Raw genomic sequence first — 15608 nt, forward strand, 5'->3', positions numbered from 1 at the left:
TTCCTGAAGCACCATTTGTAACTGAAAGTGACTGAGGTGCTTGAAAACCAATTTGATGATTTTTTTTTACAGCAGAAGTCGTCTCCTTAACTGGAGGACCACTTATTTTCCCTTATTTCAAATGGCTGTCGATCCTGTTCACTCAACTGGTCCTCGGAAGACTTATTGTTTGATCAGCAACACAATCGAGATCTGCCCTCTTGTAAAACTGTTACCTTCTCACAGAATTCAGAGAGACCTCAACGGGCCCTCTATAGACTATTTGATTCCTTTCTTTTACAAATAAACTGCGTCCATCATCTTATTAAAAGGCACTATTAATAAAAAAAAAATTTTTCAAGCCTTTGGCAATTTGATCCCAGATGAGTCCAGCAACGCAAATGTGATGTGACATTTTAAAGCAGTAAAAACAGGACAAAATTCTTAATTTGATTTTTTAGGGTTGAGTTCATTTCTCAAAGACACTTTCACTAGTGACATCCTTTGATGACCTACACTTTTTCATCCAATTTAATTCAATTTTAGATAAAAGTTCCTCCAAATTTCATTTGAACTTCTTTGCTCTTCCTGTTTTTTTTCAGCTTTTAGTTAAGAAAAGGATTTGGAGTGGATAGAAATTCCAGACTTGCTGCTGCTGTATATTTCTTTAACTGTTTAGAAAGCTCAGCAAAGAGAATTATTGAAGTGCACATGATCTCTGAAATTGGAAGCACTCAAAAAATGAAAGGTAATAGTGACTCCTTTATTAGAAGCGCCAGGAAAAAGAAAAAAACGATTATAAGCACTGATGAATAGTTTTAACCTCTCACTGGAACAAGGCTTTGATTATTCCTCAGATATCTCTGAAAACCAATACAATCTAACAGAGGGTTGCTTTTAAAAACAATTTTTTTCTTGCATGAACTACATTTTGATTTAATCACAATAGCTTTGGGTTTCTCTTGATGACCTTGTGGTTGAAAGCACCACTAGGTGCAGCAGTAAAGTCACACAGACCAGAAGGCTGTAGTTTGATTTCTGCCCTGTGCTAAATTAGTTGAATTTAGTTGGGCCAACCGTTAAATTCTACAGTTGGCCTTAGTGTTCCTGGGAAATTGAGGGGAAAACTAGCCAGGGCTTATGATCCTTATTCCATTTAGTGACATCCAAACCGTTACATTTTCACCATCCCCAGTGGGACAAGTCTTAATACAGTAGCTGCTTATTTTGTTATCTTAGCTGTCAGATTTTGTTTCATTGTGGACTGTGGCTGTAAATGGGAACGGGATTGAGATTAGAGTCCTGTAGCTCAGGGCACTCGCTTCGCAAGCGAGAGACCTGGGTTCGATTTTCGGCAGGGCGAAACGTTGGGCAAGTTTCCTTATTCCACACGCCTCTGTTTACTTAGCAGTAAACAGGAACCTGGTCGTTTGTCGATTGGCAGATTGCTTTTCCGGGGGTAATAATTCCTTCAAAAATATAATAATAATTTGGTCACTCAATCCACGCCTGTTTATGGGACACTGCTGTGCGCAATTGGCTGCTGCGTTTCACCCACACAATATACAGTCAATTCACTTTACATATATTCTGTGAAGTGCTTTGAGATTTCTCGAAGATGTGGTAAGGCGCTATATCAAATGCAATGATTATTATTATTATATTATTATTATTACCCAAATCATTTATTCTCTAGTCCCAAAGAATTAGAAGACTATCATTCCAATGGATCTGAATTCAAACCCCATGTAATTTAAAGGACGTAACCAGTTATTTGGCAATTTAGAGAGAAGAAAGTGTTTTATTTCCTTGAGATCTAGTGCTTTGATTTTAAAGAGTAAAGATTCCTCCCTTCTTGTCTACCAAGGAGGTATACATCCCAGAGGTGAATGTATGTTGTCCCTCATCAAACAGAGGAAGCTGGTGAGTCAATGAAAGGAATCTGCTTCCTGGCAATCTAATGGGAGGGAAAGGCTAAGTGAAATGTGCATCTATTTTCCTGCCAATTCAGTGCCACCATGGCTTGAGTTTCACAAAGACCTAAATTTTGAGCTTTGTAACATCAATGGCTGAAAATAATAATTTAGTTGAAGTGCACGCTTTTCAATAGCCCTGGTGTACAACAATAATAATAATCCTTGCATTTGATATAGCGTCTTATCACATCTTCAGGACGTCTCGAAGTACTTCACAGAATACATTGTAAAGTAAATTTTGTGAGTGAAAAAAGTCCTGTAAATAAGCAGTTTCTTTTTGTCAAGAGTATTGTGACATTTTCTCTCAGTTAGTGCTACCTACTGAAGTAGTCCTCCAGTGAGGAGTATGATAGCAAAGCTCAATTTGGTGCAGATCAATGAAAGATGTAACTAACAATACAATGGTCCAAGCTTCACTGACTGCCGTGTAACAACTAACAATCTGTAAAAACAAAAAAAAGGCGTTTGTGTATATTTCACAAATTATCTTCAGTGCATTTACCTTCAGTATTGCATTGAAGTTTTAGGTAACATCATCCTGATTCATTTAAATCTGAACTAGTTTCGAGGTAGATAGCCAGCGTCAAATTGTGCTGAACACAGATGAGTAGCTGGTTTATAATTAGGACCATGGGGATACAGCGCTGATGGTGCAAAATATGTATTCTTCTATTACAGCATACAAAAAGCATGTTTGCTTTGTGGAAGGATCCAGTCTGCTGTTTGTTATAAGTTGGTGTCATCTCACATTGATTTTCATATTTTTAGCAATGGCATTTTTTTTAGCAGTACCAAATTTATAAGAGCAAAGTCTTCTCTTAAAAAAACGATAGCTCACTCTGTGTCTGAAACCTTTCTCCTCGTACATATGTCTTACATATACTCAATTGAACCAAAAAGTTAAGAGAATCTATGAAAAGTACTTTGGAAGGACTGATGAAAGAAAATCCTTTAACTGTAATGGACTTGTTATATTATTTATATGACCTTTTACCTACAGAAAATGTATTTTGAACATTAGTCTTGTTAAGTATTAGCTCAATGCTTTGTCTACACTATTCTCAGAGCTAGTCTGTAATGTTTCTCAAAAATGTTCAGCATTTGCAAAAAATGATTTCTTAATGTATTTTTATTATAGTCTTTTTACTTAACACTCATCGCTGATAAAATTCAGTGTTATAAATTTAAGAGAATTACTGTTGTACACATCAACTAGCTATTCTGAAAGCTTTTGACGTTTTCTGTCAAATTGTTAAATTAATATTAGACGCAAGAGTACTTGTGTTCAATCCTGGCCAACCCATTGTAGACTTCACACTCCAACTAGAATGCAAGTACTGAGGCTGGGAATTCCTCTAAATGGCATCTGAGAATACAATACTCTGCTATTACTGAATTCACCGCTCACGCTATCGGGACATTGCTGCTACAAGAGATTGAAGGAGACATAAGCCTACTCTTACAATGTGCAGGAGGCTGCTGTGTTCTATGAAAGCTTCTGGTTTAATGGCTGAAAATATCTGAAGTTGTATTGGCGATGCAATGTCTCACTATCTTCTACCCAAAGACGTTATAAAACTGCTATTTCTGGCTTTTCAAGAGCTACACCTATATTGTGTGAAAACATTCGGGAGAGGGAGTATTGAGACCAATAAATCACAGTATTATTTAAATGGTTTCCCCTGTAAGCTTGCTATAATGTTAATGCCTCTGAACAATACAATGACTTTATTCACCTGCTAAATATATAATGCAAACTATTATAACAATTATATAAATAACATTGTGTGGCCTGCAGCAAATCTTGGGTACCACTCTTCTGGAATCTATTCCTCCCACTACAATATTGATTTCCCCTTGAAGACATATTTTACCAAACCTAAATTCCTTTTAAGCCCCTTCCAGAGTGTACAGATCTTTTAATGCTTTCATATTAAATCATCAATACTTCTACTCATCCAAGTACAGCAGAAGTGTATATTGAATGCTGTTTAATGTTGAAGGTTGTGGCTACACTGGAGAGTAATACATTGCTAAAGTACTTTAGCAAAAGGACAAAATCTCAATAAAATACAAACTATTTGAGCCTTGTTTTCAGCGGTAAATTGAAAATACCAAATTTGCAATCTGGATACCTCAGAGTTAATTGCAAGTTATGGTTTTGCAAATACTGCAGTTATGACCCCAAATTGTTTTTTGGAATAGTTTATGATGACAGCAATGTCCCTTTAAGTTGTTCTGTCATATTGAAGGTGGTGGTTTAATTTAGCAATTTGTTCTGCTCTGTTCTTCGTAAATTGTACAGCCATGTACTAAATGCTCACCTGCCTTTTAAATTGCCAATCCTCTTGATCCTGTTAGTTCTCAAATCTAGATTCCGTGAGCAGGAATTTGAGCTGATAAACTGCCTGTGACTGCAATAAACTGCCCCAACTGATCACTTTCCCGCAGCATAGAAAATGAACTGGACCAGTCCTCTGGATGACTTCCATCATCAACACTGAACCTGCATTCTCCAGCCATCTGTTATCAGCCTCCAACTGAGATTACCCCGTGGTTGATCAGTAACATAGGTCTCATTATATTCTACTCATAACCTTGTAACCTTCTCAGTGTTGGAAAAGAAACCAGGTTTAAGACCATATAATCAATCCAATGGACCAAACGGGGAGTGATTGCATGACATATCCTAAATAACACAGAAAATTCAATGTGTTTTTAGTCCTTGCTATCTGTTAGCTGCTACCAAATGGAGAAGCAGGGACTGCATATTAAATGTGGTAGCGCACCAGCAGTTCCAATGTGCTGCAGGAGAAACAAAACTACAATGTACTTGAACAGGAAGGGAATAGAATAAGCAGTTATCAACCTTTGACTGCTGATCCATCAAGAAAACAATTGCGCTAGAGGCAAATCAAACTGCTCAGTTTAGTATTATGAGAGAGTGTGATTGCAACAGCAAGTTGAAGATCTCGTGGGAAGTATGCACAAAGGCCAAGTGCACCTTCCGAGGCAGGTAAACGCACTGGGAGGATCAGTTCAAAGTGCTCTCTAGCTCCCCCTAGTGTTTGAGGGCAAAGCAGGTTGGGGACCTCCATTCTTGGCATTGGAAAACCAAAAAGCCAGCGAGAGCAAATTCATTCACACTGGGATAAAATAACAACAACAACAACAAGATTCCATTTATAAAGCGCCTTTCACGTCAGGAGGACGTCCCAAGGCGCTGCACAGTTGGGTCATGACCCAAGCAGGGGGGAAATGGTCAGGGTGAGGGGAGGGAAGGGAGGGAGCGAGGAGGGGGGAAATGGTCAGGGTGAGGGGAGGGAAGGGAGGGAGCGAGGAGGGGGGAAATGGTCAGGGTGAGGGGAGGGAAGGGAGGGAGCGAGGAGGGGGAAGAGAGTCGAGAGGGGAGCTGAAGGCTCGGTCAAAGAGAAAGGTTTTGAGACCGGCCTTGAAGGAGGAGAGGGAGGAAGCAAGGCGAAGGCACTGGGGGATAAAATAAATTAATTGGAGCAGAGTTTCACTAAAAGTAAGGATGAAGAATGAAGAATTTGGGAATAAATTTCCTCTTCACCCCATCCACGTAACTGCTACATAAGAGTTACAAAGAGTAATAAGACCCTGAAACAGGCCATTCAGCCCAACTAGTTTGTGCCATTGCCAGTGTTGTTGCTCTATAATGAGCCCCAAACCTCCTATCCCCCTCTCCTTCACCTCTCTGTTCCCTTCTCTAACAAGTAAGCATCAAGTTTTCTCTTAAATACATTCAAGCTATCTACTTCAACCACAGTTTTTGCAAAGAGTTTCACATTCTTCCCACTCTCTGCGTGAGTAAGTTGCTGTGAGATTTTTTTTTCCCTCTCGTTCCTTTTTAATGTTGGACTACTTCATTATGCATGAACTCTTATCAAATTAATAGTTTGTTAAGAATTGGCTCTTTCTTGCACCAAAATACATTCAGCCAATCTTTTAACTAATCCATTTAAACAATGAGAAAACAATGAATATAAATATAATAAAAATTGATCAGATTTCTAAAAATGAAAGTCTCTCTCTGGATGACACATGGTGCTCAGTGAATACTGCATTAAAAAAAGGTACATGGAAACGATAGTCCCTGTCCCTTGTGCCCTCTTCCATCATCAGTGGCCGGGCTTTCATTCACTACGCCCCCAAATTCTGGCACGTTTCTTCTACCCCTCTGCCTTGCCCCTTTCTTCCCCATCTGCAGGTCACGGCTGAAAGACCTTTCTCTTCGACCGTGCCCAAATCAATGGAAAATGCTTGCTGCAGATGAAGGGAATCGGCAATGAATTCTCATTATGACTCTCACAATAATTGATGTCACAGTTGGAGCCCTTTTATTGGCACTTTCAATTTGTCATTCTATCTGGTCAAAAAGGTGACAATAGCAGCCCTTCACTTCCTTTTGATGTGCGGTTAACCTGAAGTGACGAGAAAATGTGTGCGTGCATGAGGCAGTGCTGTAAAACGTAGCAATAGGTAGGAATTTGACAACAAAAAACCGACATTATCAGATCAAAACATGAATGGGATCTATTGCAAAAGATAGGGCCTTTAATAAAAGGGACAATTGTCCCAAGTGGAAAACACTTTCTACTAAAATGGCAAGAAGCCACGGTGCAGGTTATCTTGAAAGTTTTAACACATTTAGCGGTATGCATCTACAAATGAATTAAAGATCCCGAGTCCTGCTTTTCCTGCAAAGTTCTTTTTTTCATATGTATTTGCAGGTGTTAACAGCATCTAACTGTTCAAAACAATGCTTCCCAGCACCATCCGTCATAAAGATATTAAGGTTTTGACAGCAGAGATCAACTCCAGGAGCCTAGGGTCTGCGCTCCCATGCTGCTGACCTCTGCTCTTAGACCATGAGCTCTGTATGTGTGAATGGCAGGAACTCCAAGGCAGACAGCATAAGTCAGCGATATGATAAACACACAAGGTCCCCCCTTAGTGAAGCTAGGCTCCACTTGCTGTGAAAGTGAATATCATCATTGCAGGTGGCACTAAAAAGAAATCACTTTTAATAAGCGGATTTCTTTTTCTTGGTATAAACATAAAAGAAAATTAATCCCATGGCAACTGTGGGACACTGCAGCTTTAATTATATTGTTTTGTACAAATCGAGGGTGATCACATACCATGTGCCAGTAAGTTTAGCTCACTTTAACAATGTGCATTTATAATGAGAAATCCCATTAATCATCCGCACTGTCAAGGTGCACTAAACTTACTGGCACACAGAGCAATATCCCATTGTACACAATGTGGGCCAAATGGGCTTTGATTATCTTGGTCAATGGCTTTTGAAATTCCGTTTTTTTTAATATAAAATTCAGTGCATTTTGACATTGATGGACAATTGGACATCATATAAGTGGTAAGTTTGTTGGACAGTCTTATCCCATTTACTCACAAGAATGGTGGAATGTTTACTGCAGAGGAATAGGCCTTTCAACCCATTCTGTCTATTCTGGGCCTCTACTCCACTATCCTTTTGCATACCCTTCAATGCTAACTTTCATGATTTATTGGGACAGCCTCCTGATGTGAAAGGCACTATACAAATGTAATTTGTTGTTGTTATTCACTCAATTCTCATTTAAATGCTGTTGTTGGCTTACCTTCAACACCCTCTTGTATTGCACATTCCAACAACCTTCTGCAGGAAGTAAAATTGTAACACCATCGCTATTTTCCTTTTTGTGATAAACTGCAATTGTACTGACCAGTGTCAATAATCTAGACTTCACTATTCAGAACCATTTCGAAAACCTCTGTTAGATTTCACGTAACTAACCCCCATTCTAACAGAAACAAGCTCTGTTTTAAGTCTCTCCACATAACTCTAACCTCCCATCCATGTTATCATCAGAGTAAATCTCTGTAAACTGTCAATTTCTTTCTATAATATTGAACATTGCATCATACATTTTGGCTTCTTTGATGTAATAGAAAAGGCCCTTGAACTATTTTTCTACCTTACCATGGTTTAGTTTCACAGAAAAACCTTTTTAACTACAGGAGTTAAAACCAAAATGTCTCACAAAATGTTCCTCTAAGCTGTTTACAAGGCACTGGGCTGGAGTGTGCTTTGATATTGAACGGTATTGCACTTACAGAGTAGTGGTCTGTTGCATGAAGGCTTCCTCCATTAAATCTATAGTATTATGTATAAAAGGAGCACAACTTAATCAACAGTATATTTTAGACTGGAAGTGCTAATACAGTAATTACTCTATCCGGGAACTCCGAAGAGAAAACATTTAGGACAGTAACTTAAAATTATGCAGTAATCAACACTGAGTCTGTGAGTGCAATCTAAGAATAGGAACATCATGTCAGGCTGCTCTGCCATCAGATTTATATGGGAATAACATGTCGTTTATGCATCAGCACACAGCAAAGGAAAGCAATCCCTATGAAGCTAATCTAATAATAGACTGTGAGTTAGTGATTGCTGTTTCATGTAAAGTAGTTCTTGGTAGCACTAATGGCCTAATTCTGAGGGACTTGCTACTTACTGCGGTGAGACTGGTAACTGGAACAGTTCTGACAGATCTACAGGCTCAGGTTTACTGCATGGATTAGCTTGAATAGCCATATTAAATGAAACAGAATAAAATAAAAACAATTTTACACTGAGTGAAGGTCTGACTTATAGGAACTGGCAGCTTCTGTGGCCCAAGGCACAGAATTAGTTTTGCCACTCGATAATTTGACTGATTCACTTCACCGCCCAGAACAGGACATTTTATGCTTGATTTATATGTAATCAAGTCACCTGCTCAGTGCTGAGAAAGGCCAAGTCAATCCTAATCTGTTGAGGACCGAGTGTCTGCAGAAGAGCACTGTGTATCAAGATGTTTTCTGCCAGTCCACAACAATTCGTATTTCCACAATGCCTTTCACGAAAAAGAACGGCTCAGATTAATGCTTAATTTTACGAAGATTTCATGAGCAAAAGTATTCACTTTTTCTACTATTGCTATTTCACTACTTTAAACATAACTTCAAATCATAATTTTTAACAAAATCTGTAACTGTAAAAATAAATTAGGTGCAAACTTCCACATTTACTAAGGATCAATTTGATCTAATTTCTAGGCCACCAAATATTCAGATTATCTGCAGAAAGTTTTTTTTTAAATTTCCCATCGTGAATTTCATGGAATATCACAAGAAGTGGTCAGAGCTTCAGTTGCACTGAGATGGACACCATCCTATTAAGTGGCCAAGCAACGGCAACAGAATGGGTTGAACTTTGGCAATTGGTGCACATCAATGATTTGTAACGGACGCCAAAACTGACCAAAAACGAAATTGGGAATTAGGATGAATTTTAAATGGATATATTGTGGGATACGAAATCACCATCTGAATTTCCCTGTAAATTAATCATTACAACACATGCCAAGATGGAGGAACATAATAGAAAGGCATTCTTCACTCCAGAAATGCCTTTCTCGTGCTGTTTTGCTGTAAAGCCACAACCCTAAACCTTTCAGAAAATCAAACTGGAAAGGCAGTCCAATTCTAATCTCTGAAAAGAAGCTCTGAATTTTTTCTTTCCATTCCCTTATTTCTCTCCATCGTTCAATAGCACGAGTTTCACTTTAAGTATTACATTTATTTTCTGATTTCTAACGTGTAGGATAGCTAACACCAAAGTACGTTTTAGCACCTGACAGAGCACGTGACGTACTTGAAACAGAGAATCGGCACTGAGCAAAAGAACAGCTTGTGGATACCTTTGTCAGATGTGTTCTTGGAGAAAATGATGGGAAGAATGCCATTTAAACACTGACATTGGGCCAGATCTGGAACGGTGGCTGTTGAGGTTTAGATACTTCATCTCAGCAATTGTTTTTTGCAAATATAAGCTTTTTTTTAGTAAACAAGTGTACAGGGGGAAAAAAGGGATATTTTGTAGCCAAATTTATGAAGCGCAAGTACATGATCAAGCAAAGCCACTCTGTCATTAGCAACCAAAGGTGACCTTGTCATATTTAATAACTTGGGTGTAGAAATACTCTTCAAACACTTAAAGGTTAACAAAAGTTGTTGCTGTTACCTATGTCAATCTCGCTGAAGGCAAGCTTTGCTTTGTTGTATTTTCAGATGCACTTTCCTATTTTATATGTGTAAAAACTGCAGCAGATAAATTCTCTTTAGTTGTTTTGGGGCAAACCAGATGGAGTGCAGACACAATGGGATGTGTCATTTATCATGATGACAGCAGGTAGGTAGAAATGCTCCTAGCAGCACAGGATAAGTCACCTTTTTTCATATGAAGTAGCTTTAGGGTAGTAATATTGGATTTTGGAGTAAAGAAAAACACTTTGAATTGAGTTGAAGTCACAATTCTGAAACTGCTCATTGAATTAACCCATTACCACCCATGAATGTGAGAAATTTCCATTATTTTCAAAGTAAAATCCACAGCTGTTCAGGGCCTTTGAGCACAGGAGATCGGTACATTTGAAAGCCACTATTATTATTATTATCATGCAACAAGCAGCATTACAGTAACCCTTCATTGTATCATGCACTGCTATACTGCAACCTTTGATACAGCTGCTTGTTTATGACTCCCTTGTTGACAGAGAATCTTCCCTTGTGTAACATCCCTACATTAGAACATGCTTTCTGTATTGCTTCAGTAGACTGCATCTCTTCCAATGGCCTAGTTACATAACCTTGAGAAATTTTATTGTTTAGTGTATATTTCATAATAAATCGGCCCCCACTTTTTATTAAGCCTGGACGTGAGAAGGCCCCGGCACTGAAATGCTGACAATCTCCTTTATTACGCTGATAAAAATTTAGGCAAGAAGGAAATTAAGTTCTCGCACGTCAAATGTATTTTGTTTCACCATCTCCCTGGCCAATGGCAATCAGCTAGATGCTGTCAGAGCACTGCTCAGCTGCAGCTGTTGTTAAGATCCTTACTGAATTGCAATCGTTTCACTCGCAAAATATTGCAGCCCTGTGGAATTAGTCAAGCACAAAATAAGGGTAGAGTGCGCTAGGTCAGTGCTGCTCACAACAGAATCTATCACCAAATTTGCATACAGCTTTATTGCTGGTGAAAGGGTTAAAGATGTTAATATGAAACAAGGACTTTCTCAACAATTTGCTTCTGGCTTTAACCATCATGTCAAAAAGTTTGCTAGTTTGTGTCCCTCTCTCCCCCTCCCCACCCCGCTCCCCTCCTATGACAAGGAATTGTTAAGATATTTTCAGATCCTTATGCAAACCTGTTAAGAAATTTAATGAGCAATGTCAAGGTATCAAAATGCCTGCTACCTTCACATACCAAATGGAGAAAAACACCATCTTAAAGATTCAGTAAGGATATGAACAGCATAGCGATTGAACCATTTTGGAATGACCTGACAGGAAGGCACTAGACCTGTCTTCAGTTCACTGTGTGGATGTGTCTCTTGTGATGGGTTATTCTGAAGATCATTGAAAGTTTCAATGGCACAACTGAGCAGTGTTAAAGGTGCATGTCCCTCACAAGGGCAATTCATGTGTTTGCAGGCAGAAACTATCCACAAGTTTCATTGATAATGATGATTACGGTGCATTGTCAGAAGTGCCTGCTGCTCTAAATGTTTAACATTAATTAAAACCTCATTTTAACTTTAATTAAAAGCTTGCGTTCAATCCTGAAACCCTGCAATGTAAAGGGTCATGGTGCAAAAGATTACAGCATCTCTGATAGTCTGAATAAATTCCCAGCAGCTAACTTTATGGCATTGTAGGTGATGGTTTGAGGGCAGGCTGTCACTGCTGTTCCAGAAACCCAGCCTATTTGACAATTCCCAATACAGTAACAGTCCTAGTTTAGTATATGAAGAGAGGTGAGTTAGAGAATCGCAGCTCTTGACCATCTTCGGATTGAATTCAAGATCCAAGTAACTTATGCCCAGTTGTACGTTGAGCACATTAGGAAACTTTCCTGAATCTTTGGTTTTTAGCAAATTAATCTTTTCTTGACGGTTAGTCCCTGACGATGAAAAACAATAAGTTTCTGAAAAGCAGCCTTTTACAATTATCAAATTTATATGTCTCAGGTTTGGTTTATTAAAGACACTATAAAATCAATTCTGAATTATTTTAGTGAACTTTTTAATATTCTTAGTTACTGTGTATGATTACAAATTTGACCATTTCAATGAGTATTATTATAAGTTTAATCCATTTATTTTCTTCTGACTGCAAAAATGATCTAGTCATACATTATATATAACTAACCAAAGTATCACCCAAATGTAAGGTTTCATTGATATGAAATCAGTGTCAATAAAATACAAATATCTTAAACAGTTCTGGATTTTTTTTAAGAAATAGTTTTGTTTGTCCAATCTGTAGGCAGACATGATCCAGCTTAATTAAATGTTTTGTTTGACATAGAGATACACTGATGCCCATTAAAAGAACCAAATCCTAAACTGTCAAAAATTGCAACCGTTCAGCAAGATTGGCTTCCTTGGAACTTGTTAACCGTCAAGTCAAACAAATCTTGCTTTGTCTGTTTCGGAGAAAAGGGCAATATATCTTGAGCAAATGAATTGCAAAATCAAAGCTGCATTGGATTTGAAACCATTCAACAACAAAGCTTGCATTGTTTTTTATGAATACTCAAAAAAAATCCAATATTCCAACCTCGGGTTAAGTGTAAAAGGCCCTGAAGGACAAGTCTATTCAATCAATATTAGTTCATTTCAATTGAAGAGCTGTACAAGGTCTGTGCTGATGATTTTATGGATTTCATTACCTGTTGGTGAGATGATTCCTGGTGATAACAGACTCTGGACTGCGTGGGGCAAGATGCGAGAATTTTCTGGCAAAGTTACACTCAGGGTGCGTTTTGGGGGCCTCCCAGGTCTCGAGCTGTGGAAGGGAAGAAAAAAAATTGCAACACTTAATATTTTACTTTGAACAAAGCACATTGTTGGTAGTCAGAGGAAAATAAAACTCTTAAACACGATTTAATGCAGAGAACAATACTGTACCAACATCATGAAAAATACAGCCATGCATTTATTTGCCAATCGTTTATTGAAACTGTCTTCCTTTCCAATAACGCCTTGTCTAAATTGAAACTTCCGACGGAGTAAGTTTGGAAAATATCAAATTTAATTTTCAATTGATTCTTTATTTATCATTTCACAATACTGTGAGTTTTATTAGCAATACATTGTAAATTAAATACCCTGTTTTCCACGACAGAGATTTTAATAGCTTGCTGAATAATAATAATAAATAATACTATAATAATAGCACAATACAAGAAATGAAACACAACAGACATCCAAATTGGTGCTGTACTGACTTGAAACAAACAAGAAGAGTAGCAATATCCAACATGTACAATGGCCTCTGCTTATGAACAGTTCAAAGCAGATATTAATTGGTTTCTCGCTAATGGATCCATCTCTGTATGAATGCACTAACTTGAAAGCCGGGAAGAACTTTGATATTTAAAATGTTTTCTTATTCCAAGAATTGGTTTAAATTAGAAATGTATCCTCTTTTGGAAAAAGGTCATTTGAAGAAACAAAAACTTGATCTGTTTTTGAATTGAATTTTTTTGGAGTGTGTGAGGGGGGTCATCTGACAATGAGATTGGAAATGGAACTGATTGAAGGGAAACGGGAAAGGGTTTCTGCAAATGTGTTGCAGAGGATGAATTTCAACAGGATTTATGGAGAAAACTGAAAGCTTTCCTTCAACAATTCTGCCCTCGTTTTTTGGAACTCTGTCCTGGAGTCAATCCAACTCGCTCCCTGTCTTTCCACTTTCAAAGCCCACCTTAAGACTTGCCTCTTTGACCGTGTTTCTGATCACCTTCCCTATCTTGCCCCACTCATCGGCTCAGGTGCCCAACCAGCTGTGTAAAGTACAGATGTTCTCCTTTTGTGAAAAGCACCATATGAATATAATTGATTTCCATGTATTGTATAACTCTAGGTTAGTAAAGAGGATTCTACGAATAACACTGTAGGTATAAAAGATGAAAATGATCACTTTTTACTAGATATGTTGTAAATATATCACTGACTCATTCAGGAATTAATAACTTTATCCTCATTGCCTGAAGATCTCATTTGTGATGAATCCCCTACAGGAACACAATCCCTATCATAAATCCCCAAACAGATCAATGGTGTATATTTTCAAGTGTGCAGAAGAAAGCTGCAAACTGCACAAAAGATTTTAATTTAAAATGACTCTTATTTGGAGATGTACAAGAGTGCCAGGTACTTGTTCGATGCCTAGTGTGACTTTAACAGTTTGGAAACTTGGGAAAATTATAATGAAGGTTATTTAAACTGAAAAGCAAAGGGATACAAAATAATTTTCTTCACGAGCAGTTTAATGGTTCCTTTTAAAAATAGGTTTCCGCTATGAAGTCGTAAAACCTGTCCAGGTCTGTTGATACAAAGCTGTCATTAAACTTTCCCAAGTTTTTTGAAGTTGTGGAAGGGTCTCCTTTGTGTGCAATTGTTCAACAGACGAACGAGCAACACTGTTTGCATTTACAGCTGATGCTGAACATTTCCTGTCGGACCTTTACAATTAAAACACAAACTAGACATATCCTGAACAGCTTGGTCATTTGGCTCTGGCCAAATTGGGGCAAACTCAATAAACCCAGGGGGCGCACTTCAAACCTGCACATGAACATCATTCTAGCTGTGTGAAATTTGACTTTGGACCATATGATACAAAATCCGATTATAAGCACATATCACCAAAGTTCAGTAAATTGACTGATATGCGCATAATAAACCTTTCTCGGTTCCACGTAAAATTCCACTACCACTTTGTATGCAGTTGTAACTTGCTTGCCCAATGAATTGGTTACCCCCATGTAGAGATTCATCAATTTTGGGTCTAGTTTCTTCACTTTCACTTGACGCAATCTCTTCATTGTATTTTTGTGTCTGGTGTTGCCCCTTTACAGTGCCTTGGGACGTCCTCCCGATATGAAAGGCGCTCTGTAAATGCAATCTTGTTGTTGATGTTTACCCCTTGGTTTTCATTGCTGCCAATATCATCCCCTCTGATGGGCAGGTGAGAGTGTGGGGCTAGCCCAGACTAACTGCTTTACCCCAATGTTCACCCTCTCCATGTCTGGAACTCGAGGCAGGTTGATCAAATTTATCAACAACCTGTAATGGGGATAATCTTAAGTACTCCCTCCATGACAGTGCACTGGGCCACTGCCAGAACCGCTCAGCCACACTTTCCAGTTTAAAGAGAAAGCGATATTGTGTGCTGCTTTTACCTTCATTCATTTCCTCCAGAGGCAGCCTCTACTGTGACAGCATTGTTGTAAAACAAGTGGGCTGCTGCCTCTGGAGGTTGTGGTCCCCACCTAAAAGGTTGGCTTCAGGTTTCGGATGACAACGTACACCCTGATGTTGAAGGAAATAACGGAGACCTCATTACTGGTCACTGGGGGCTAAGATCCTCTGCCACCCTTATAGTAATCTTCAGTAATAGTGAAGAGAATTTGTGGGGTAAAAAGCTTCTGCAATATTTCGGTAGAATTGCAGGGTGCATACAACAGGCACTCATTCAATGTTGGGAGGTAAAAGCAGATGCAGTGAA

General features: G+C 38.4%; 1 protein-coding gene across 4 annotated transcripts in view; it reads right to left on the reverse strand.

Moving 5' to 3' along the window:
• Window positions 1-15608, reverse strand: part of dacha (dachshund a) — a 171886-nt gene that overhangs the window by 81881 nt on the left and 74397 nt on the right. For all 4 annotated transcript variants that reach the window (XM_042340623.1, XM_042340622.1, XM_042340621.1 and 1 more), the window contains exon 2: window positions 12766-12881. In XM_042340623.1, coding sequence (XP_042196557.1) covers window positions 12766-12881 — 116 coding nt within the window. The remainder of the gene's footprint in view (window positions 1-12765; window positions 12882-15608) is intronic.

Source organism: Callorhinchus milii, unplaced genomic scaffold (assembly GCF_018977255.1).
Source record: "Callorhinchus milii isolate IMCB2004 unplaced genomic scaffold, IMCB_Cmil_1.0 Scaffold15, whole genome shotgun sequence".
In the NCBI taxonomy this organism is placed as follows: Eukaryota; Metazoa; Chordata; class Chondrichthyes; order Chimaeriformes; family Callorhinchidae; genus Callorhinchus; species Callorhinchus milii.